Source organism: Crotalus tigris, unplaced genomic scaffold (genome assembly GCF_016545835.1).
Source record: "Crotalus tigris isolate CLP2741 ecotype Arizona unplaced genomic scaffold, ASM1654583v1 scf7180000018690.2240587, whole genome shotgun sequence".
Lineage (NCBI taxonomy): Eukaryota > Metazoa > Chordata > Lepidosauria > Squamata > Viperidae > Crotalus > Crotalus tigris.
Window position 1 is genome coordinate 1,887,526 of NW_024097149.1, and position 26,952 is coordinate 1,914,477.

General features: G+C 37.6%; 1 protein-coding gene across 3 annotated transcripts; it reads right to left on the reverse strand.

Moving 5' to 3' along the window:
- Positions 1-139: 139 nt before the first annotated feature.
- Positions 140-26,952, reverse strand: CCDC39 (coiled-coil domain containing 39). 3 transcript variants are annotated; one of them, XM_039355460.1, is made up of 20 exons: positions 26,747-26,951; positions 24,757-24,876; positions 23,291-23,437; positions 21,077-21,235; positions 19,521-19,613; positions 19,292-19,420; positions 18,839-19,030; positions 18,337-18,440; positions 17,222-17,354; positions 15,416-15,610; positions 14,177-14,341; positions 13,453-13,590; positions 12,945-13,153; positions 9,999-10,122; positions 9,253-9,412; positions 5,829-5,935; positions 4,399-4,539; positions 4,051-4,230; positions 2,859-2,932; positions 140-374 (listed from the first exon to the last, which is right to left on the reverse strand). In XM_039355460.1, the coding sequence occupies exons 1-20, from the start codon at positions 26,876-26,878 to the stop codon at positions 227-229; spliced, it is 2,850 nt and encodes a 949-aa protein (XP_039211394.1). In that variant the 5' UTR covers positions 26,879-26,951; the 3' UTR covers positions 140-226. The 3 variants fall into 3 exon arrangements, 2 of the variants coding, with proteins under 2 accessions (XP_039211394.1, XP_039211395.1); XM_039355461.1 differs by lacking the exon at positions 4,051-4,230 and having other exon boundaries at positions 26,747-26,952; XR_005558157.1 differs by lacking the exon at positions 140-374 and having other exon boundaries at positions 4,051-4,211; positions 26,747-26,952.

Here is a 26,952-nt window from a genome sequence, read left to right on the forward strand (position 1 = left end):
TGAGATTGTGACATTCTACAAAGACTGTTGCCAGATTTTATTGTTAAGGACTCAGGTTTTGCTATAAAAATAAAACTTGAGTTCATCCTAAAACGTTTATTCCAAATGAAAATAATTCATTCACCATCACGTAAATTAATTTTAGTTGTATAGTCAAACATTTGCTGTAGCTTAGCGGATAACTTTCTGAATTCTTGAAAACTTTGCAACAAAAAAAAGAACAACCCTAATATGGGCTTTTGCTATAAGAGGATGTGCTGGCGCTACCCTGGCTAGAAGGACGAGAAACTGGACCTGAAGGTTCAGGACTGGAGTCCAAAGTCAGAGATACAACTTTGACATGTGGTTGACTGGAATATGAGCTCTTAACGGACCTAGAAAAACAAGCGATTACATCACTCAAAAAACATGCAAGTGAAATACAAAATAAAATGTTCTTATCACCATAAAGATGCCTTGTTAAATAATCATATTAATGGTAAATTTATTTTAAATTTCTTCAGTTGCCAATGAAACCCACTTTTGGTCCAAACTGTACAAACCTTTACAAAATGCAAGGGAATATTTCTGAACATCAGAGTCTATGACAGTGTTTCTCAACCTTGACAATTTTAAGGCATGTGGACTTCAACTCCCAGAATTCCACAGCCAGCAATGCTGGCTGTGGAATTCTGGGAGTTGAAGTCCACATGCCTTAAAATTGTCAAGGTTGAGAAACACTGGTCTATGAGGATAGTCGGACAGAATCTGTCAACCAATCTGGTAATTACTGTTTTCAACATATTTACAGTTCAATCTCTATGGTAGTTCCTGGATTGTTTTTTCCCTGTTTTTAAAGATGGGATTATTTGTGTTCCTTCGTTTTTAAGATACACTTAATCTGTTCTTAAACTCATCTACCATAGGTAGATAGAAACATGATCAGGGAGTAGCTATTTCAAGCTTCAATCTTACTCCCTCATATTCTTCAGGCGGCCACCAAATCCTGGGTTTTTACCCAGGTGCCTGGGTAGAATGAGGATATCGAGTTGGTTAGGGCAGGGGTCCCCAACCCCTGGTCCATGGACCGGTACCGGGCTGCAGCATGCCAGCAACCGGTCCGCACAAATAAGCAAAACCCCATCCATCGAATACAGGCAGCAGACAAAACCACGCCCCCTCTGATCCGTGGAAAAACCTTTCTCCCCGGAACCGGTCCCTGGTGCCCAAAAGGTTGGGGACCTCTGGGTTAGGGGACATCCCAAGTGGGCAGCTGAGATGCTGCATTTTGTTTTTATACTTTTATCATTCTGGGCTTTATTGGTGTTGTGAGATGCTCAGAGTTGTATTCTAAGATGGACTGCTATACAAATCTAATAAACAAATGAACAAACAAACAAATAAGTGCTACAGTTCTACATGCTCCTTTGTTTTCAGATTTTCACTCAACTTTTTTGGCAACCGCACTGGCTTCTTCTGCTGTCTTCCATTTTTTTTTTCTTCATTAGAATTGTTTATAGGCAGTCCTCAACGTGCAATCCTAACTGAGCCCAAAATTTCCATTGTTAAGCAAGGTAGTTGTTAATTGAGTTTTGTTCCATTTTATGACCTTTTTCCCACGGTTGTTAAGCGAATCGCTGCAGCTAAGTTAGTATCACGGTTAAGTGAATCATGTTGCTAAGCAAGTCTAGCTTCCCCTCATTGAGTTTGCCTGTTGGAAGACAGCTGGGAAGGTTACAAATGGTGATCACATGACCCCAGGACAATGCAACTGTCATAAATATGTGACAGTTGTTGTTGTTAATTGCGAAGTTGTGTCCGACCCATCGCGACCCCATGGACAATGTTCCTCCAGGCCTTCCTGCCCTCTACCATCTTCTGAAGTCCATTTAAGCTCACACCTCCTGCTTCAGTGACTCCATCCAGCCACCTCATTCTGTGTCCTCCCCTTCTTCTATTGCCCTCAATCTTTCCCAGCATTAGGCTCTTCTCCAGTGAATCCTTCCTTCTCAGTAGGTGGCCAAAGTACTTGAGTTTCAACTTCAGGATCTGGCCTTCTAAAGAGCAGTCGGGGTTGATCTCTTCTAGGACTGACCGGTTTGAACGCCTTGCAGTCCAGGGGACTCGCAGGAGTCTTCTCCAGCACCATAGTTCAAAGGCCTCAATTCTTTGGCGCTCAGCCTTTCTTATATACAAATAAGTGTTTCTCAACCTTGAGAATTTTAAGGCATGTGGACTTCAACTCCCAGAATTCCACAGCCAGCATGCCTTAAAATTGTCAAGGTTGAGAAACACTGCATGCTATTGTTAGTGCAATAAATATGTGCAAGTTACCAAACAGCCAAATTTTGAACACATTACCTTGGGGTTGCTACAATGTTCATTAAGTGTAAAAACTGATCATCAGTCACTTTTTTCAGTGTCATTGTAACTTTGGTCACTAAACAAATGGCTGCAAGTCGAGGACCACCTGTATAGTGCAATGTTTAAATTATTTTAAAGGAATCCTGATGCTGTTTGAGCTTCCTTTCTATAATGTCACCCAGTATTGTTGGACTAGTGAAATCTAGATACTTGTAATGTAGAATGCAGATCCTCCGCCCTTTCTATTTCCTCCCTATTAAGAAATTGTAACTTACAACTGCTATAATTATGGAAATCATCCCAGCAGGTACTATTTATTTCTATAAATTGTATTTGCTTTGTATGTATCAGGTACTGGCCAATTTAGAATTTTCAGTGTTAACTCTTGATTGATTAACTCTTCCCTGTATTTCCTTATGGAACAAATAAGTCATTGGCAATTTCTTTATAAAAAACACACACACGTCTCTAAGCATATTCGTAGCTACATTATTTGACTCAGAGGTTTCACTCACGCGCTGGAAGTTGAGCCGGGAACAGTTCGAACACTGGCGCGAGAAATGGAAACTGAAGGAAGATGCAGTGAAGCCTACAAACAAATAAACAGAGGTGGGATGAAGTCTGCTATAAATCTACAGGAATAAAAACACTGCGTTTTATTTTATGGTGCTAATTAAAACGGCTGTATAGCTTAGCAAAATACTGTGTTATTCAACCTTCTTTTCTACCTTCATTTTTAATGATTCTTTGTTGTTAGTTGCGAAGTCGTGTCCGACCCATCGCAACCCCATGGACAACGTTGCTCCAGGCCTTCCTGTCCTCTACCATCTTCTGGAGTCCATTTAAGCTCACACCTACTGCTTCAGTGACTCCATCCCGCCACCTCATTCTCTGTCGTCCCCTTCTTCTATTTCCCTCAATCTTTCCCAGCATCAGGCTCTTCTCCAGTGAGTTCTTCCTTCTCGTTAGGTGGCCAAAGTACTTGAGTTTCAATTTCTAAAGAGCAGTCAGGGTTGATCTCTTCTAGGATTGACCGGTTTGATTGCTTTGCAGTCCAGGGGACTCGCAGAAGTCTTCTCCAGCACCATAGTTCAAATCCCTCAATTCTTTGGTTTAATGATTCTACTTAGTAAATTTTGCTTCACTTTTACTATGCTAAATTAAAATGAATTATCTATGGTTTCAAGTTGTCTGGTCACCAATCAGAATTAGGGGCATATCAGATATTGATGATATAGCAAGCTGCACTCATTTGTAAAACAGAATCTCTATGATCTGATATATCAGCATTCCCCAGTCTGATATCCTATAAATATGTTGAGGTTCCAAAGTCCAGAGTTTCTAGCCAGCATGAGGAACCATAGTGGCGCAGTGGTTAGAATGCAGTATTGCAGGCTAACTCACTGCTCACTGCCAGAAGTTCGATTCTGACCAGCTCAAGGTTGACTCAACCTTCCCTCCTTCCGAAGTCGGTAAAATGAAGACCCAGGGGGCAATACTGTTGGGGGCAATATGCTGACTCTGTGAACCGCTTAGAGAAAGCAATATGGGGCAGTATATAAGTCTAAGTGCTATTGGTATTGTGATGAACACATTAAAGACACTTATTAAAAGTGATCTGGTGCGACATTCACACATTGTTACTAGGGGGCAAGCATATGCATTTTTGCATTAAATTAAGAATTATTTAAAAAGCTAAAGTGTTACCTGTCCAAAGTACTTTTGGAAGACCTTATGTAATTCTGGATGTGCTTCTGAAGCATCAATCAGCATTTTATCTACGTGTTTGCTGAAGTCCTTCAGTGTACGAACTTCAATGTCTTTTTCCTCTGGTGTTTGTGATTGAGTGTCCTGTAGTGTTCGGATTTCTCGGGATAATCGAACAACCTTTTTAGACATGCAGCAAAAGATTTAAAGCAGATTCCTAGATGCTAAAAACCAGTTAACTTTTATATTAAAATATTTTATCTTAGCTACAACCAATCGTGTTTACCCCAACTAGGATTTTACCAAATTCTAAATTAAATTGAATATATCATAGTAGTTTAAACTAACCTGTTTTGAGACTCTTTCTAGTCTGGGCTTCTGATCATCTACTTCTCTAGTTAATTTCATAATATGTGCATGTTTATCTTTTATTTTTTCCTGGAGGAGGGCCTCTTTTTTCACAAGAGTATCAAGATTGTGTTGCATAGCCTAGAAAAATAAATACACATGCACTGTAAGTCTCTTTAGACATTTCTTTGAAACTATCCAATTAGCAATCATTATAACATAAAATAAATATGACCAAATTAACACTACAGCTTGAATATGCATTACCTCCTCTTTCTAGAAGATATAACCCAAACGCAAATAATAAAAACAGCCTATTTTTATTTTTTAGCTGAAACTAAAAAAATTGCTTTCTTCACGTATCAACTTTGAAAAGTTCCTTTTTATGGACTATGTCAATACAGGTAGTCCTCAACTTACAACAGTTCATTTAGTGGCTGTTCGAAGTTGCAGCAGCACTGAAAGAAGTGACTTAACAACAGTTTTTCAGTTACAACCATTGCAGCATCCCCAGGGTCACATGATCAAAATTCAGACGCTGGGCAACTGGCACATGTTTATCACCATTGCTGTATCCCTGGGTCACGTGATCCCCTTTTGTGACCTTCAGACAAGCAAAGTCAGTGGAGAAGCCAGATTCACTTAACAACCACATTACTAACTGAACAACTGCAGTGATTCACTTAACAACTGTAGCAAGAAAGATCGTAAAATGAGGCAAAATTCACTTAACAAACATCTCACTTAGCAACAGAAATTTTGGGCTCGATTATGGCTGTAAAATTGAGGACTACCTATATCTATTTAGGAGTAAAATAATGCAAAATATAAAATCCACTAGAGCAGGGGTAGGCAACCTTGGCTCTTTTATGACTCGTGGACTTCAACTCCCAGAATTCCTGAGCCAGCCATGCTGAGTAGTTTAAACTAACTGAGCCAGCCATGCTGAGGGGAAAGGGGGAGGTTTCCAAGCTGAGCCATGCTGGCTCAGGAATTCTGGGAGTTGAAGTCCACGAGTCATAAAAGAGCCACGGTTGCCTACCCCTGCACTAGAATAACAATATTTTAGGCACTTCTGGTGTGAAAAAAAGATACCATCTTTACACATTTGTGACTGCAGTTTACTCTTGTATTTCCATAATCTATTCCTGCAATTACTATTAAAAGCCCACCTAAAATATCCAACCGGCACACTGATTTTGGACTTAAATGCACTGGGCATGACTCAGGTCCAAAGCCATCTGTAGGATTCACGCTTTTCCTCAAAATGTTGACAAACAGCCCTTTTGTGACACAAGCCCAGCACTTTCATGTTTTGTGTGAAGTCGTAATACACAAAGTGGTGGGAGAATGTAGGCAGATATGAATAGAGTGTTCTAAGGAAAAACGCATCAGGATCTGAAGAAATTTACTTCCAGTCGCCTCTTTACCTGAATATCTTCTTGAAGCTCCTTGATCTGCCTTCGCTTATATCGATGTTTTTCGTCAGTAGCTCTCTTCTCTTCTTCCAGTTTCATTTTCTCTTTGTGCTCTTCACCTATGAAGTATTAACTGGATATTGAAGCCATTATGTGTCCCACTGAGGGAAGCTACTTAGGTCTCCTTTCTAACAGAATGAAATGGATACAGCTAGCCTGCGATAACTCTTCCAATATGGAATGCATTATACAAATCTGGATGATGTATAATGCAATGAATTAAATGTCAATGGGCTTTTGAAGACATGTTACCCACCACTTAATTATCATTTAGTTAGCACAAGATCATTTAGATAAAACTTTCATTTAAAAAAAATTATTTTCTTTTTTATGCTACCTTACATTATTTTAAGAAATCATATATTCATTATGATGCATAATCATAAATAATAGAGCCAGCAGAGGGAGCAGAGGCTTAAAGAAAATAGCTTTCCAGATCTACATTATTCTGAAGCAGTAACTGTAATATCGGGGGCTCTATGAACAGGGAAGATTTTTTGTTTTTAAATAATCTTTCAATTAAATACTTTCTGTCTCGTTCTAAGTGCAGAATTCACTGTCCTTCGCTGTCAATAATTTATTTTTATTTTATTTTGGTAATACTTCATAATATGAAAAATTGCTACTCAGATCAAAAGATAAAACTACTTTCCCAAAAGCCGTTTGCATTTCAGTATTTTTACAAGGCTTTTCCTTAATAGGGACTTGGTGGGCCACAGTAAGATAAATATTTCTGAAACCTTTACAATCAGCTCCTCCTTTCCCTGCAGTTGTGATTTACCCAGCCTGTTCATTTCTGGCTGTTTTCAAGTGATTTCATGAAGAAATAACCAAAGGCCATGGAGATCTGTATGTTGCTCTTCAGCATGGGCTCCCATGTTGTAGGAGATTCAATAATAAAAGAAACGTTACTGATGCTGCAAGACAGTCCATAAGCTGTGTAGACTTTAAAGGAGAATATCTGTAGCTCAGGGTTGGAATGAGGAGTCCTTGGTGCTCTCTGAGCTTGCTTGTTTTCTTGCAGATGTTTCATTGCCCAAACTAGGTAACATCGTTATGCTAGTCATTCTGTATACTTTATAAATAACAACTACCATTTTAGCTGGTCTAAGAGAGGGGAGTTAGTATAGATGACCAAATACTAGTGAGATTATTTTCTTGTCAGCTGTATTTTGTAGACCTCAAAGGTATGGGTCATCTATACCTAGCACTGCCAAATCACCAAAACAGCTTATGCTATATTTGTTGTTGTTGTTGTTGTTGTTGTTGTTGTTGTTAGTTGCGAAGTCGTGTCTGACCCATCATGACTCCATGGACAATGTTCCTCCAGGTCTTCCTGTCCTCTACCATCTTCTGGAGTCCATTTAAGCTCACGCCTCCTGCTTCAGTGACTCCATCCAGCCACCTCATTCTCTGTCATCCCCTTTTTCTATTGCCCTCCAACTGTCCCAGCATTAGGCTCTTCTCCGGTGAATCCTTCCTTCTCATTAGGTGGCCAAAGTACTTGAGTTTAAACTTCAGGATCTGGCCTTCTAAAGAGCAGTCAGGGTTGATCCCCTCTAGGACTGACCGGTTTGCAGTCCAGGGGACTTGCAGAGTCTTCTCCAGCACCATAGTTCAAAGGCCTCAATTTTTTGGTGCTCAGCCTTTCTTATGGTCCAACTTTCACAGCCATACATTGCAACTGGGAAAACCATGGCCTTGACTAATATGCACTTTTGTTGGCAGGGTGATATCTCTGCTTTTTAGTGTGCTGTCTAGATTTGCCATAGCATTCCTCCCTAGGCACAAGCGTCTTTTAATTTCTTGGCTGCAGTCCCCATCTGCGGTGATCTTGGAGCTCAGGAAAATAAAATCTGTCACTACCTCCATTTCTTCCTCATCTATTTGCCAGGAATTGAGAGGGCCGGATGCCATGCTATATGCTATATTATATATGCTAAATTATGATACCACCGTTTTATAATGCCTTCGGTAAGACCACATGCCGCATCCAATTTTGGTCACCACAATATAAAAAAGACGTTGAGACTCTGGAAAGAATGCAGTGAAGAGCAATAAAGATGATTGGGGGGGGGGGGTGCTGAAGCCTAAAACATATGAAGGTTTCCAGGAATTGGGTATGTCTAGTCTAGTGAAAAGAACTAGGTCTGACATGATGGTAGAGTTTTAATATCTGAGGGGCTGCCACAAAGAAGGGGGGGGGGGTATCAACCTATTTTCCAAAGCACCAGAAGGCAAGACAAGAAGCAATGGATGGAAACTGAACAAAGATGGAAGCATCCTGAAACCCAGGAGAAATTCCCTGACAGTAAGAACGATCAACCAGTGCAACAACTTGCCTTCAGGAGTTGTGAGTATTCCAACACTAAAGGCTTTTAAGGAGGGACTGGACAACTATTTGTCTAAAATTGTATAGGGCAGGGGTAGGCAACCTTGGCTCTTTTATGACTTGTGGACTTCAACTCCCAGAATTCCTGAGCCAGCCATGCTGAGGGGACAAGGAGAGAGTTCCAAGCTGAGCCATGCTGACTCAGGAATTCTGGGAGTTGAAGTCCACGAGTCATAAAAGAGCAAGGTTGCCTACCCCTGGTATAGGGTCTCCTGCATGAGCAGTGGGTTGGACTAGAGAAGCTCCAAGGTCCCTTCTATCTCTGTTATTCTGTTATATATATTGAAGATTTCATCCTAATACATGTTGCAGTTAGGAGAAAAGAAAAGAAAAAGGGGGGGGGAGATGGTTGCCCAATCAGGCAGTTAAATAGTATTACTCAGTCCTGAAAATTATGAATGCAACTGGAAACTGAAACACAATTTCTACACCAAAAAATTCATCTGTAGTCAAAGGTATTTTACACACACACATGTATGTATGTATGTATGTATGTATAGCAGTGTTTCTCAACCTTGACAATTTTAAGGCATGTGGACTTCAACTCCCAGAATTCCACAGCCAGCATTGCTGGCTGTGGAATTCTGGGAGTTGAAGTCCACATGCCTTAAAATTGTCAAAGTTGAGAAACACTGATGTATAATATGTATCTTTATCCAATTTATATCCTATTCCTATTCCATCTACTCCAGACATATCCATACAATAGCTCTAGGAGATAAGCTATACTTTTAATAATGACTTGCCCAAAGCTATCCAGCAAGTCAGGATTCCCAGAATGCCCCTGGATATCTTCTCCACCAAAACTGGCATTGTATCACAGCGGTACTGTCATATCTAGATCTTTTCTAATTCCCCGAGGATTTAGTACAAAGGCATTCTATTTACATTTGCATGTACCATACTCATTATAGTTCCTTCTCATCCTTCTTTGCTCTTAGGCCTCGCATTTCTGCCCTGCACATAAAGCCATAATGTACTCACTTTTATCTGCAACTTGCTTGAATGAGTTCCTGTAGTTGCTGTTACAGTTATTAAGTACATGCAGAGTATTTTCTAGGGCTATACACTCTTTCTCAGCTTTTTGGATCATTGCATCCAAGGAATCTCCTTCACGCTGAAGGTCTTCCTTCTCCTGGGCAGCCTTGAAATAAACATTTACGTTAATTTACTCTGTGAGTAAATGCTTAAGTTTTAAGACTGTGCTTAGTAACAACTTCAGTGACAGCATCTAATCTCCTTATCTTCTGCTGGCCTCTTTTTCAAGTGCCTTCATTTTTCCAAGCCTCGGGAACTTCTCCAATGACTCTTGCCTTCACATTACATATCCAAAATATTTAAGTTTTAGCTTGATTGTTATTCTTTCTACTGTGTCTAGTGTCTTACTTTCATTTAATACTGAATGATCTATTCTTCGTGCAGTCCAAGATATTCTCTAGCACCATAATTCATAGATTTAATTTCTCTTTAACAGCATTATTTCTCTTCGTTCAGCTTTCTTGATGCTCAAGCTTTTACGATCATATTTTACAACTGGGATAAACTATGGACTTCCTCCTACTTACTTTTGTTGTCAGAAAAATAATTCTTCACTTTAATTTTATTTCAATATGTCAGTCTTTCTCTTAAGTAGCATCTCTTTATTTCATGATTATAGTCAGCGTCCCAATAATTTTTTTTAAAAAACAGAGTTTTCAAGCTATCAGACTGGATCTAAGTAAGAAGTTTACCTTTATAACATAATAAGCCTGAGTTTGCTCTTCTTCTCCTTCTGGAGGCATCATGACAATGGTAATAATTTCATATCTGCTTTTCAGTTTCTCAATTTTACTCAGTCGCTCGTGAAATTCTGAACTAATTGAGGGAGAAATTGAAAAATAAGCCAGTTCAGATGTTTGACAGGAAAAAAAGCGTTTTACTTTTATTTATGAACTTACAAACTGCATCAACTGAGACTACACATCTCAAACATGAGATGGTTTCCCATAAAAAAACTAGGTCTGTCTGTCACCCTTTCATTTTTGTAAAAGAAGCTGAAGTCCATGAGAACATGGTCCACATGAAGTCCAACAGAACAATTGTTAGCAATGAAGCATATAACTAAATTCTTTTCAATCAAGTCTTTTTAAATCTTCATAGTGAGCCCTCTTTTCATTTGATCCTATATCCTTAAACTCTGGCTAAAACGTGGAAGCCTGTAAAACGAATTAGAGAAGGGCAACTGGGAACACGTTCCCTAATCACGAACATTATTAGAGGAAATCATCTAAATATTATTTGATAGTTCAACAGGACCAACATATAACATTGAGGGACAAGACAAAAGACACACTGCCTTTTCACAAAACTGTGAGTCCCAAACTTTATCAAAAGCAACTGAGAGGTAGTTTTTTCTTCCAATAAGACAGAGGATGAACTCTAAGCAGAGTAAGTGATACAGCAATAATTAAGGTGCACTCCAAATTCTCCCTATTTTTTCAAGAAAGACAAAAAAATGGTATTATATTGCAGATCCCTGCATCACAGGGAGTAACTATCTAGTGAATCTTACCTAAATATTTAAAGATTGGCATTTCAATCCTACAGCTGCAAAAGCTGCCCCCTGCTGATTATATCTTAATATTGCCACTGCTAGAAGAGAATGAGCAACAGCAGGAAACAACCTCAAATCAAATTATATGCAAGTGCCAATTAGTAATGTAATTATCAACGGAAAAACACAGAGTCTGCCTCTTTGGCGAAAGAGTAAGCTCCAGTCATACTAAATCACTCTAATTTCCTATTGCGTGGGTTGTGGATGGAAAAGGAGGGTGGGGAAACGACTGCCAGATCAGCGGGCTGAGTGTTCATTTCCCAGTTGGGTTTAACCACCCGCTGCACACAGAGCCTTGTTTCTTGTTATTTAAAGTTGGAAAAAACAGAGCTTTCTAGTCCCTAACTTGTGACTGGTAATTTACTGTCAAGTGCTTTAGATTCTTTTCTTCTTATACATTTCCGTTCCCGATGTGAGAATTCTGCAGGAGAGAATTTTGAGAGTAAGCATTTGCTTCTGCCATACAGGCAGTCCTCGACTTACAACAGTTCGTTGGGTGTCCATTCGAAGTTACAATGGCACTGAAAAATGTGACTTATGACCATTTTTCACACTTAGGACCATTGCTGCATCCCTAGTCACCACGATTTACACTCAGACGTTTGGCAACTGGTTCACATTTACGACGGTTGCAGTGTCCTGGGGTCACGTGATCACCCTTTGCAGCCTTTTGACAAGGAAAGTCAATGGGGGAAGCCAGATTCACTTAACCCTGCTGCTAACTTAATAACTACAGTGATTCACTTACCAACTGTGGCAAGAAAAATCGTACAATGGGACAAAGCTCACTTAACAAATTTTTCACTTGGCAACATAAATCTGGGGCTCTGCTGTGATCATTAAGTCAAGGATTGCCTGTACTTCTGCATTTTAATGTAACATAAAGGAAATCTGAGAGACCGCAAAAATGTTTTACGAAAAAATGAATAAATGCAATTTCAAAAAAAGTTTGCAAATGAAGAGCAAGCAAATCCCAGTTAAGATCACTCTCAACGACGGGTTCGCTGGCAGACCTTTGACCAAATAGTAGCCAACTTCAACATTTCACAGTAAGCTAGACAGTGTTCCATTAAGCTTTGTCTTTTACCCAACCCCTACGCTTTGGACTTAGCATGTTATGTTAATCAAACTTCTATGGCTTGTTCACTAAATTGCAGCAAGAAACTATGGCTTAGGTCAGTGGTGGCGAGCCTATGGCACGCGTGCCAGAGGTGGCACTCAGAGCCCTCTCTGTTGGCACGCGCACCACCTCCACCAGCAAGAGGTCCATCAGACCACCCCTGCCGTCCGGAGCAGGAGCCCCGCCCAGCACAAAGGAGGCAAAGCGGTCGACTAGCAAGCTCGAGTAGAGGTGGTAGAGCAGAGGTCACCAACCGTTGTCGATTGGTGGACTGGAAGAAAAGGGAGGGGGAAGCATTTTACATGCGTGCATAGGACCGCGAGCGCGCACATGCTGCAAATGGGGCGGGGCTTGTGCCTGCGTGACACTCACTAGCCCTGTCCCGTTCTTGTGTGGTGCAGCGTCTTGTATCTGCACCCCGCAGCGCGGCAGTAGCCATTTTTGCACCTTGCAGCTTGATGGCCCATTTTTGCGCCCCCGGTTTTTGTGTGCCAGAGGCGGCACTCAGAGGCACCTCCTTGCCCCCCCCCCCCCCGAGGACACCACAACACTGATGCGGCCCTGGAACTTTGTGATAAATAAGTGGGTTTTGAGTTGCGGTTTGGGCACTCAGTCTCTAAAAGGTTTGCCATCACTGGCTTAGGTGATACGACAAATTAAATGAGAGGCTTTACAGCTTCTTCAAGGAAAGCCTAAGAAAACAAAGGGTACTGTTGGTTGTCCTGAACTATGAATACTTGTATTCCCTAAACTACTGATGCGGTAGAAAATAGGCCGAGCATTTTCTAACCACTAAGAAATGGACAAGTTGTTCCTCCGTGCTGTTTAAGAGGCTGTTGAAATGTTAGTTATTAGGAGATGCTCAAAAACAGAATACATGACCTGGGCAATTCTTACAGAGTCTCTGAATAGTAGATACACTCTTGAAAGCAGATGCTGCTCTCAGGTTTGTGGAGTGATTACCTTAGAGTCTGACGCTCTTGCTCAATGAGTCGTGTCTGAGTCTCAATCATTTCCTTATGAACTTTGATATCGGCTGTTCTCTCCTCCATTGCTGTTTTTAACTGCTGCTTCCGTTTCTCGAGGCAGAGAACTTTCTCTGCCTTATTGTACAGCAAATCTCTTACACGTTTCAGTTCCAGTTTTAAGAGGTTGTCTTCAATCATCAGATCCTTCCATTGATAGGACAGAAAGAATATATGCATTATGAGGTCAGATGCAAGTCACAGCCTTTGTGTGATGACATCATAACTCAGATGTTTCCGTTCACTCTACCCGACTCCCCTTAAGATTCCCAGGCTTATAAAAATATAACATTTTAAAATCATCGAAGATAAATGCCCACAAGTGTGACATAAAAATATACAAATTAGTCGGACAACACGCCAAAATATTCATTTCAGACAGCAAAGTTGTTGTAAATTAAGCACTTTTTCAAAACACGTACTTAGCATTTGAAAAATAATCACACCTGCTTTTCTGCTCTGGCTTTTTTTAATAACTTGTCTGATTTATCTGTGAAAAGGTTTATCTCATCCAGTCTAGTCTTCAAACCAACCATTTCTTCTCCGGTTTTATCTATGGCCAACTTGCTAAAATGGATTTCACTCTGAAAAGAAACAAGTACAAAATTTCCATTTAGTTTAAACCAGGAATACATTAAAAAAAAAGTCGTCCATGTTAGGAGGCATGGTTTCCAATATCTCATCTTACTGTTTTTGGTGTTGGGTTATATTAGACAACCTGTGACCCATTGCATCATCACTTTAGAGATAATTTTTTATCTAATATTGAAGTATTGGAAACCTTCCTTTCTTCCTTCCCTCCCATCTCCCTCTCTTCTCTTTCCTTTCTCCTATTCCTTCTTTTTCTCCCTCCCTCCCTTCCTTCTCTCCTTTTCTCATTCTTCCCTTCCTTCCTTCAACCCTGTTCCTTTCTAGCTTCCCTCTCTCCTCCTTCTTCTGTTCCTTCCTTGTTCCCTTCTCTCCCTCCTTTTCCTTCGTTCCTTCCTTCCTTCCTTCCTGTTCCTTCCTCTCTGCCCTTTCCTTTCCTCCTTTCCTTTCCATTCCATTCCATTTTCCTTTACATTTGTGGCATTTTCAGGGAAAACAGGATTAATGTAGATGATGAACGATTCTTTAAATATTACTATAATGCCACAAAGCATCTTCTCATGGGAAAAAAAATCACATCACCTGAAGTTTCTTTTCCTGTGATTGTAAAGTATTGAATGCCTGTTTCTTTTCATCCATTATCTTTATTAGTTCAGCAAGTTTGGTTTCTAAAATTTGCTTCTCATCTGTGTTAAGTTCCCCCTTCAAACGTGACAGCCGTCTCTCCACTTGCTGTATGTAAAAATCCTATTCAAATATTTCAAGCCAGAAAAAAAATTAGCAGAAAGGGTAGGAAAATTCCTGATGATTAACTTGCTAAAAATATAATGAAGCACTCCTAAATAGGGAGCCTTCTAGCTGCGTAAGTAATCCTCAGGTTATGACGGCAGTTGAGACTGGAATTGCCATTGCTAAGCGATGACATCACGTTACTATGTCAATTGTAAGCATGGCAATTCTGTCAGCCTCAGTTGCCATCATTAAGCAAGGATTATGAAGGTCATTAAATGAGGATCTCATGTGACTACAACTTCCAATTTCCTGCAGGCTGGTCAGAAGTTGCAGTCACATGAAATCTCGTTTTATGACCTGCACAATCCTCACTTAACCATGGCCACTGGGACTGCTGGAATTGCCATTCTAAGCAACGTGGTCATGTGACAGGCAGGGAATTTTGGAAATTGCCATCATGTGACCGCAGACATGTTGAAGCAGCAAAAAGTCCTAGGACTGTCATAAGTCCTGCTTATTTAGTGCTGTGACAAGTTTGAACAGTTGCTAAATGAGGAGTCATAATCTGGGACCACCAGTGATTTCAAAGTGGTGCACATGATTTATACATAAAATAATAGCAAGATTTGGATACATTCCTTCAGAAATAACTTGAAGCAGTCAAGGTAAATTTTTGAAAGAACAGAAGAGATGAATATATCCTTATTATTTGTTAAGAGAATTAAATGTGTAACTTCTCTGCAAGAGAAGTGATTACAAAAACCTGGTTTGTCAGTTGCACAACCCAATTTATAACATGGATTTGAAATTAAATGGAATTCCATCTATTCCATTCATTCATTCATTCATTCATTTTAGAATATTTATTTACCACTCATCTCGTATCCAACAACACTGGATGGCTTACATCATAAAACATTAAAGAAGAAAAGACATTAAAATCAACCATCATGGCGCACAGCAGATTTTAAAGCTTTGTTAGGGTTTTTTTTTTTCACCCATGCATATTTTTTTGTGACTTACTGCCATCTTGCTATAAGATTAATTGAACTTCATATATCTACAGATATGCATACAAACAAACCTTACCTGATTATACATGAGTTCTTGCTGATTAAGTGCTTGTATATCCAGCCGCCGTAATCGGTTCTGAAGATTTTTTTTCTGACCACAATGTCCTTCGATTAAAGATGTGATACTCTTTTCATTTTCCATAAGTGTTTTCAACTCCTTTGTTTTCTTGAAATGTGCATCTCTCAGTTGTAATGCTTGTGCCTCTTTCTCCTGATATTGTAATAATTATAATATGTTAATGTTTATAAATATTTTATACATTTTTTTCCTAAGTTTGCAGTTTAAGTCAGATGTCAATCGAACCAAGTTTTGCTTAAGGCTATTTCGGTATTTTAGTCAAATTCTATGCTTTTTTAGAGTATAGAGCTGTTCAGCTCTATTATATATGATCCTCTTTCATTGATATTTTCTTTTCTCTTCTATTTCAGATGAGCTATATCTCTTGAGCCTAACTCTTCCTACCTTCTGGCTGCCTTATTTTCTTGATGGGCAACAATGCAGGCCAGACATCAAGTCTACCTAATTTGCAAACCATGTTTGTCTTAAGAAAAGAAATAAATTTATCCATATCTTTATAATCTTCAAACTGTATTTTTTCATATTATATTAATAGATATGTAATTAATTCTGATGAAAAGCTATATTCCAGATAAAACACTGTAGAAACAAGAATGATTCATCCTGTTAAACTGGAATTATTAAATTGCATTATCTTGGGTTATCAATCACCCATACCCAGAGATTTGAGTACATTATTTGATAAATTCTACAGTATGCTGATTAACTTGCACCATATAAATGATTTTAGGAATTTCATTTTTAAAAATTAAGGATGTATACAGGTGGTCCTTGACTTACGACCACAACTGAGTTCATGAGACTTTTGTTAAGTGAATTTTGCCCCATTTTATGACTTTTCTTGCAACATTTGTTAAATGAATCACTTTAGTTATTAATTTAGTAACAGGGTTGTTAAGTGAATCTGGCTTCTCCATTGACTTTGCTTGTCAGAAGGTCACAAAAAGTGATCACATGATCCCGGGATACTGTAATTGTTATAAATATGAGCCAGTTGCCCACTGTCTGAATATTGATCACATGATCATGGGAATGCTACAATGGTCATAAGTGTGGAAAACGGTCATAAGTTGTAATTTTAAATAGTCATTAAACGACTGTTGTAAGTTGAAGACTACCTGTAGATAGCTAATGCACATTAAATAAATTTTACATGTCTGCAGGTCAGGGCTTAAAGTACGTTTGATTACAATGATATTTAAGATGTAATAACATAAATAATTTTGAGCATCTTACTAATCCACAATGCAGTTTATTCTTTTTACTGTGGAGTAATGTGTGAATCCATTCACTACGGTTTATAAGGCAAGGATTTTGTCTTGGTATATTTTGTTAATCGGGCCTTTATGATCTTTTCAACAAACCATGATTGAAACAAATTATGATCTAACATGTGTGAACCAAGTACATAATTCTCAGACAAAAAAACACAATTAGAGTACAGGTCTTGTCATGTTATTACAATGTTATGATTTGGCACATCTGAAAAAGTAAAATAATAATCATTGAGAATTTTGTTGCACAACCAATTCCTATAAAAATATTGCTAGAACTTCCTACATGTCACGTGATAGTAATAACAGACAGCAAAACCTATTTGCTTCATCTATCTACATAGCCTGCGATATCTGGAGCTTCTGGTTTCCCCCTCTTGGCCAAATCAACAATTGTTTAAATAGTATTCTGCAGACTTTAAAAAAAATAACAAACAGATTGCAAGACTCTTTGAAATAGTGTTTTTACCTTTAAATTTTTTTCTTTGTCTTTTAATAGTTCCTCCATTTTGCATGCTTTTTCTTCTTCACTTAATGCTTGGTATGTCACAAATTTCAATTTATTTGTAAGAGTTTCATTCTGGTCCTTAATCAAGTTTAGCCTAAGGCAGAGTTTATAAAATGAAAAAGTGTATTATAGAAATTAAAATTATTCATATAGCTGTTAAAAATCAGTTTTGCTTATTAAGTGTAAGACAAATATTGGACATTTTAAAAAAATAATTTTTAATGACAAAGCCATATTAAAAGCCATTATATATTAAAAGCCATTATAAAATTCCATTTTATAATGCATTAAAAAAGCTTTTATGAAAAGAGATCTGATGGAAATCTGCTTATGTCTGCAAGCCATATTAATACTGACTCTGGGGAAAATTAGATAATATTATTAATTTCAATTTATTACCACCTCTCCATTCCCAGGATATTCAAGATAGCTAATAAAAAAAAACCCAGTAATCTGAAAAGAGCTAGCATCTAGTTAAAATCAGCAGTCAAAGTTACATCAATCCAGCTAAAAGAAATGTCTCTCTGTGAGAGTGAGATTTTATTATGTTGTGTGATTGATCCATATTACACTGAATCTTGAATCAGACATTTTGCCCCTGCACAAAGGGCTACTAATATTATAATTTTTATTAACAAATGTAATAAATCTGGCTCTCCTTCTTAATGGAAAATGGAAGGAAAACATTGGAGATTTACATCAGATGTTTAATGCTAGTCAAATTCTGTAAATGAGATAGCATAAATGTCCAATCAAAACTCATCTGAAGCTATCCTAACTAGCTAGGTTATCTATCTCTTAGATTTCTATTTAGTTCAAATACAAGTTAGATTTGCACACTATCTTTAACTAAAAAAAGGAGTCCTTGCAGATTTTACTTCACTAATCACTGCCAACTATAAGTGTGTGTGTGTGTGTGTGTGTGTGCTCACCTGTTTTAAAGCTATTGAGCTAGCGCTGCCCGAAGACGTTTCACGATATGAAGTCACAGAGTGCCATTAACTTCGAAGTTATAGTGCAGCATTGTTCAAGATCTATTTCTGTTGGTTTTTTAAAAGTATTTAATTAATACATACCTTAAAGTTTTGTCCTGGATTTCTTTCTTAAGGTTGGTTACAGTGGTTCTCATTGATTCTAGTTCAGAAGCTGTCCCATCCACAGTAGCTTTCAGTGTATCCAACTAAACAATTAAAGAAGTGTAGTTATAAAGAACATTTCTGTTCATAAAGAACAATGCTCTTTGCCCTTTTGCGAAATACAGAGATTTTATTTTTAAAAATATTTTAACACTTTTGCAGTTTAATAATTTGATGCTGGAAAAAATATTTTGGGAACATAAACATTTTCTTTAATTTTACAATGCATCTATATTTTAGCACCATTGTCATCCAAAGCTTTTGTGTGAATGCGAAATAAGCAAACAATCCTTATACTAATTTAATTCAAATTCTATTCTTATTCCTATTCTAAGATTCCCTTTCTCACTCTGTAATCAGAATCAGTACTAATGAAATGTTTACACATAGATTCTAACCTAAAAGATAATAAAGACCATATATCAATTTATGCTTAAATTACCTCATTTTGGAGTGCATCTCTGTTATTTTCCTCTGTCTGGTATTCTAATCTCAGTTTGGCAGCTTGTCGATCAGCAATGGAAATTCTCTTCTCATACTCTACGTTGTTCCCACTCTCATTTGCCAAAAATTGGACTTTGTCTTTAAGCACACTTTCCTTTGCACGGATTGCCCTTCTTGCCTGTGCTAAAAGCTATCGACAGAACATGAACAAATGAACGAACAAATGAATGAATATGCAATAAACCAAATAACCACATTCTAAGTAAAGTTAGGAAAGCAGCACTGTCTTTTTTCTGGTAATCTAACAAAATGGGGAATACAGAATAAATTGCATAACAAAAACATGGCAGTTGTTAAAAATTATATACATATGCATATACATATAGGAAGGCTCATTAGGTCAGATGATATTCCAGAATTCAGAAACAAAATCCAAGAAAATTTTTGATACCAAGGCACAGCTATCTATTTCTTGGTCTCTTTTTTGCATTTGCTCTATAGTGTTTTCCCACTGTTGGATAAGGTCTTGTCTTTCTTGGTGAACTCTGCGGAAGTCTTCGGCTGTTTTGTCCAACTCGATCTGAAAGAGAATGGGTATCAGTTAGCAAAATATTTTACTTACAAGCAACCCTTAAAATGTTACAGCAACATTAATTTTCTAAATGCGTTTGTGAACACACCTGAGAAGCTAAGGTTTCTGTAAGTTCATTGTCAAGGATTCTGTGTTTATTATTACACTGAGCTGTCAGCATCTCGATTTGTAGACTCAATTTCTGAAAATAAAGAATAATCAAGTTTATTCTTTTAAACAGTAATCTCAGAAGAAACAGTGGCACCGTTTATGAAATAGCAAATAAAATAATTTTTTAAAAAACCACCACAAAATAGCATAGATAACTAGCCCAGAGGGGGAACAAAGTAAAAGTAAAAAAGAGGGCTTCAATCATGCTTCCCTTCAAAAAAAAAAAAAAAACCCTTCAGGCACTTCCAAACACCAGTAGGGTGAGAGTGGTTCAAATCTCAGGGGTAACCTCTTAGAGGAAGGTACTGCTACAGAGAAGGGATGCTTATGTGGTCCTGGTAGATGACATTGTTTAATTGAAGAAACCTGGAACATGCCAAACATGCCAGACTGAATCAGGCAGCAGATACTATGGGAAACAGGGAGTTCCTCAAATAACCAGGTCCTATGTATGTGGTGGCGAACCTATGGCATGCAGAGCCCTCTCTGTGGGCACGCATGCCATTGCCCCAGTCCTAGGCCTTCAGCTGGGTTTTATAAAACCTTTTCACATTAGGCTTCTGTCACCATGTGCAAAACGAAAAAAAAAAAGGTTCAATCAATTTCAACCTCTCACAGGAAAAAAAACATCTCACAAACAGATAATCTCTCTATATATATAATCTATAGTAATAATCTAAGCTCCTTGGTTCCATAACGGAAATAATCTATAATCATGGGAGAACTCTTACAGCTTCCCTTTATCTCCCAGTTCATTTAATATTCATTGGGAAGAAGGAAAATGCAAGAAGATGGGTATGACAGAATGATGATGTATTTGTATCTATCTCTACGTATTTATGTAGGTAAAATGTAAGAGAAGCTTCTATTAATTCACAAAGAATTGTTCCATACTGGCTCACTACAAGAAAGGTTTAAAATGGATATTATGGGCCTAGCTAGGTAATTACATATTTTACTTTAATTAAATAGTGATGGGCAGACTTAATTTGACCCAACACCATAAGGGAAAAGATACACAAATTATATTCCTTGGCGAGCTTATTTCCCTATAACAAAAGCCCTGTGACTCAGGTTGTGACCAATGACTGAGGTAGATTAGAATTTGAGTTAACCCACTTTTTAGACCAGCAACTTAACCATTAGATCATACTGACTATTCCAGCTATCCTTCCAATTATCTTTCTCCTTGGAATGCAAAAAAATGAATCTGCTATTTTCTTCTCAGTTGAAAAAAAAAAACAGGTTTTCAAAATGTTTCAGTGGTAAAGGTTTTAATAATCTAACCCTCAGATGTTGTTCAAATTCAGAATTCTTAATGTTTTCATTAAAATAAAAAGCAACAAGTTTCTAGACATTCACACATCTCCCACGTCCTAGTTAATTTGGTATTAGTTTCCTATCCAACCTCATGCTATACAATAAGAGATTTTCCATCAAAATAAAACTAGTATGGCGTATTTTATAACTTTATGTGGAATACAATATACATACTCTTAATTTTCCATCATCTTGTTGCGCATATTTCTGGATTGTAAGTGCATCATTATCTTTATGAGCAGATTCTTCCAACCAAGCCTCTAAAGCTTGTTGGTCCCAGTTCATTTGAGACCTTAAGGCTTCCAGTTTCTGACTCAGCTTGAAAACATTATTCTAATATTGATGGTGAAAAGAAATAAATATATAAGATCAAGGGAATATTCATATTGTTATTAAATCAATAAGCCTGTTATTATTACACCGTAACAAATTTATGTCTGGTATCTGGTAAAAAAACCTTCAGTTTAAACCAGGGCTTTTCAACCTTTTCACCCATTGTACCACTTTTAAGATATGGCAATATCCGAGTACCACCAGTCGCCTAGCAAAGTGCCAAAAACTTGATGACCCCCCCCAAAAAATGAAGAAAGTGATAAAGTACAGGTAGTCTTTGAGTTACAACAGTTCGCTTAGTGACTGTTCAAAGTTACAATGGCACTGAAAAAAGTGACCCCCAAGCCACAGCCGAGCAAGACACCTGCCTGCCCACCTGGCAGCGCTCTTCCTCCTATCCGAGGTGTTCATTGCTGTGAGCATTTCTGTTGAGGATTGGCAGCAGGGGTGGGGTGGGTGTTTGGTTTTTATTCCCCCCATCTGCTGGGTGGTTACAGCAGGTTTTGGTCACTTCACATGACCCTGGGACACTGACCATCATAAATATGAATCAGTTGCCAAGCATCTGAATGTAAATCACAAGACCCTGGAGAGGCTGCAACATTTCAGCTGATCGGCACTTCTTCTGGGCTCAGCAGAAGCACCAGGATCAGTGCCGAGCTCCAGATGGATCCTGGTGCTGATCCTGGCACTTCCACTGAGCCCTCACAGCCCCGAAGCGCCAATCAGCTGGAAAGCGGCACTAATCCTGGCGCTTCCGCTGAGCCCTGACAGCCTGCAGCTCCAGCCGTCTCTCACTCAGGCTTGTGCGGTGCTGCGCTGGTTCAGCTCATTACCCTCCCCCGCTACTTTTCTAGGATGGTCGCGTACCACCTGCCAGGTGCCAATGTACCACAGGTGGTACCCTTACCACTGGTTGAAAAGCCCTGGTTTAAACAATGGCAGAATTAAATATGTATCTGACAGTTCTCTATTTGTCACCAAGTAATTCAAAAACTTAGTTAACTTAATCTGAACAGAGCCACACTTACATGTCATACAAATAATTAATTTTGATTTATTAAATGTGAACAATTTATTTTTCAGTATTTAATTCTGATATTAAACAAAATGAAAGGCATACATAACAACATGTAAAATACTTAAAATGCAACACCTTCTATCTGGAAACACTGTTTTGTTCTTCTGCGTATCCTGAACTTGCCATTCCAGTAGTGATCCAGAAGTTATTCCAAAATTGCACACTACAATTGATATGATTTGGAATATTCCAAGGTTTTCTAGAATTTCTAAAACTCCCCACCTTATTTTATCCTTATAAAATGGATTAAATACTGATACAAAGAAGGATTTCTATAGATTAAGGCAATCATATATAATTGAGGTAATTTTCCTGAGGAAGAAACTTAGAATTGGGAAAGCAATAAGAAAAAAATACTTAAATCCAGCTTTTCCAGACTGGAACTTTCTAGACTACAAACCCCACGATTCTCCACTAGGTGGGGATATGTAGTCCACTTAAGAGACATCCCGCTGGGTAAGAATTTGAATCCTGCCTTTGCCTAAAGATTCTTTGATCCAATTATTTTTCTTTCCTATAAGGTGCAATATATGTATGTATGTATATGTATATAATGTATATGTATATCATTTTATCACAATATATTTTTATATGCTGCAATGTGTGTATGCGCACACACACACATACACATACTGTCTATAACTCCATGATATCAAATATATTTTGCACTAGCTTCCAAACTCAATTCCTGGTATCTCCAATTAAAAAAGAACAGCTAACATACGGATAATTAAGATAAGACCAATCAACTGCTAGACCAAGAGAAAATTATGAATAAGTTTTCCATCTTCTATTGAAACAGAGGAGCACGTTGTTAAATATTTGCATCACTGGAATGACTGCTCCCAAAATCACTTATAAATGCACTATTGTATTGTTTTCTTTGCAGCAACACAGCTGAAGAATAAGAATTGAAAAAAAATAGTGTTTGACAAGACATTTTTCAGATGCATAATGAAATATTTGAAATGTACTTCCTGACTATTTTTCTTCTCTCTCAGTGAAACCACATCATTTTCCAGCTTTTGAATCTCAGTCTTCAGGCGGCCCACTTCTCTCTCTGCAACAGCTTTAAAATGTTGTTCAGTTTCTATTTCATTCTGCCTGGCTCTGAAAAGAGACTTAAAAAACAAGGTTATTCATTACTTTGCCAGTTTGGTGAGCAATTATAATCTATAAAGTACTTTTAAAGTTTCATTCTCTTGTTTAGGTATTAGAAATTTAAGAAGAATGTAAAAATCAAAACAAAATACCCAAAGAATGTTGTTGTATAATTGTAATAAGTCCATTAATTGGTATTTATATAAAGATATGAATCTTCTATAAGAAGAGATCAACACTGACTCTCTCAGATCAGTTTTCACTCCTTGGCACACAAAAAATTAAGATGCAATTTTCAATCCATTGTTGTAGTTTTCTGTAGCCCAGAACGGGAGAAAAATAGGATTAATTATATTTATATTACAGCCAAGAAGCATGACTCAAGTGAACATTTTAATGGTTTTAATGGATTTATGAATTAGCAGGTATTTATGTGTTCTTTCCATCTGCATATAGAAATGAAAAATTTTAATTTGCATAGTTTTAATATTTTAATTGCTTTACTATTTATCTTTTTACGATCTGTAAGCCACCCAGAGTCATCTTATAGGGAAGTTGGGCAGCATATAAATTTAACAAATAAACAAACATATTACCAGATAACAACATTCCTTTCCCATACAAATTCATGAAGGTGTTATCTATCTAGAACTAACATAATAAATCCAATATGCAATATATTTGTTTTATGGGCTATCATCTTATAAATATTTAAAATTTAATTACACATATACAAAATTATATACTATTATTTTGCCTCTGACTATATAAAATGTTCATAAACTTTACTGGTAAATAATATGAAGCAGAATGAATCTACAGATTTTATAAATATAACTAAGGGAATATTTTTCCATTATTTAAATATAAATGCAAAATAAAGACACAACAAGTGCCTTATATAAAGGGGGGAAAGTATAATTCCTATTGATTTGAGGTAGTGGAACTCCATGCTAAGTTTGTTTTAAAAGGGCTAAGTCACTATCACTATGTGACTAATTTCAAATTGTTATGCATAGGATTACAGCTTCATACACCAAGTTAGCATGTTTGCTTTGAATCATATTGTATGTACTAAAATTATCATGTAGTAATTCTGCTTAGAACTGCTTATTAAGTTGTGCAATGCAATAAATTTACTGAAATTAAAAGATCTATGTCTGGTCAATACTTGAGTGAGAAATTGCTTCAGACTTTTATGTATGTTGCCAAATTCCATGACAGAGAAAAGTTGGATCAATGAATAATACTTATGGCAAAAATCTTGGCCTTACAATAGAATGAATGCATATAAAATTGTGCTTTACAACGCAGGTGATCAAAGTCTACAACCACTTACTTGTGTCAAATCAAACTCCTGTTTGACATTTTTCAAGTGTGAGGACATTGCTGTAACACGGTCTTCATAGTCGGACAACTGACTTTGCAAATTTGCCTTTTCTTTTTGCAACTTTTGCAACTGTAAAGCAAAAAAATCAATATATTTAATGTTTTAAAATATCAGAAAATGGACGCACACAACAACATGACTATGGTGGAATGGAAATATTCTTGTTTTGCAAAGATAAGCCTCTGCAGAGATTATTTGGAAGAAATTTAATATTTTTCCCACACTTTATGCTTTAAAAAAAATAATTCTCAACCAAATGCAAACAATTCAAATGGGAATTTAACAACATTAATAAAACATATTCCTACATTGTGTAAAAATGTAAGATAAAATGATAAAATATATAAATCACTGTAAAACTGATAGTAAAATTTTAAAAATATCACAATACAATTAAATCATTAAAAGATCTGAAGAAAATACCTGTAAAATGTCTATAAGTGGGACAATAAAGACAGCATCAAGTGTATCTCCGTTAGAATGAAGTTCCTAAATCAAAGGGCTGCCACTGAAAAAACTGGGAAATCTAAATCTGTACCATAAGCAGTCATTTTATTTAGACATACATCCCATGGTATTCACTATCCCATTGTATTGGGCTATATACACCTATACAGTAGATATATACCCAGATAGTTCAAGAATGTGCCCTCAGGAAAGGCACCTGGAATAATCTCACCACAATCACACCAGAAGGGGTTAAATTGTTAGCTTCTTTAGATATTGAATTATAACATCTATCCCATTGCTTCCCATGGCTTCATATTATGGTGATTTTATTATGGTTTTATCTTCATTTAATATGTTATCTCTTATATTGTACTGTCATTATTATATTATATTATATTATATTAATTATATAATATTCACACACACACAACCAAATTTATCAGTGATTGTATAACCTCTGTAGATGCCATATGCTAAATAAATAAAAATACACCCGGACAGGTTTACATCCTATATGCATAGATGCATAGAATTAAACAAAATGGACCATGTTCTGAATCAGTGCACTGAGTCCCAGTAGTTTTGATGTCAAACCAGGGAAAAATCTGCTTTGCCACTTGAGTCTGGATTAGTGAACTGCAAAGTGAGAGAGTCTTCCATCATCAGTCCCATCAAGATGAGGCAGAATCAGAGCTGGGCAGCACATACATTTAAATTATTATTATTATTATTATTATTATTATTATTATTATTATTATTAATAATAATAATAGTAATCATCGCACAGTCAGCCAGATGTTCAGACTGGATTTGATATTTTTGTCTATCGAGTCATCATCATCATCATCATTATATTATTATTAAGATAACCATTATTGTCATTTTTTTACTGTGGGCACTATTATTATTACTATTATTATTATTATTATTATTATTCCAACAATGTGAAATTACAGCTACTCTTTAGCTGATCTTAGTTTTCGTATGAAGTTCTTCCCAAGAACCTCAATAATGCAGATTATTTATTATAAATGCATCTGCCACGCAACTCCGGTTCTGTCTGGTAATGATAATTATTATTAGAGCTGGTTGGAAGAAGAGCCCTCCAGAGAAGATAACAAGAAGGGAGAAACCAAAGCAGGGGCCAAGAAGGAGCGAGTTTTCTTTATCTCAGTAGCTATCCTGAGTTACAGGGAAGAAACACTGCTACAGTATTAGCTGAGGCAAATTGGGCAAATTTGTTTGGGCAAATTAACACCCACACAACTTCCCTGGAGATACACAGAGACAGAGAATGCTCTCGTTCTCAGGCAGACATATAAATGAGGAAGACGGACATCGCCTCATCGCCCTACTCATTTTGAGAGGAACCAGGTTTTTTGTCTTCCTGGCCTGCAGCCTCCATTGCTGGACCCTGCATCCAAACAAAGCGTGCCTTGAGTTCCCCCACCCACTCCATCCCACCCACCGCCTTTCCCCCCCCCCTTGCCTCTTCCTCCAGCGCCTTGTTTTCTTCGTTAGCCACGGGAATGGCGAACCCATCGTCCCAGTCAAGTTCGGCCAACACCAAAGCGGCAGAACCGATGACGGGGCAGCTACCGCCATCGCCTTCATTGCTCATGGCGCCCCTGCCTCAGTTTGGCCGTCGCGGCTGCGAGGCCGCCGTTGGTTGCCTTAGCAACAGCCAGAACGCGT

What these genes read in the sequence shown, in the direction of transcription:
- CCDC39 (XM_039355460.1), bottom strand. Translation starts at nt 26,878, where the DNA reads ATGAGCAATGAAGGCGATGGCGGTAGCTGCCCCGTCATCGGTTCTGCC. An exon ending in AGAAGAAAAATAGTCAGGAA is followed by an intron (nt 21,236 to 23,290) that starts GTACATTTCAAA and finishes CATCAATATTAG; the next exon opens with AATAATGTTTTCAAGCTGAG. An exon ending in CCCGGCTCAACTTCCAGCGC is followed by an intron (nt 375 to 2,858) that starts GTGAGTGAAACC and finishes TTGTTTTTCTAG; the next exon opens with GTCCGTTAAGAGCTCATATT.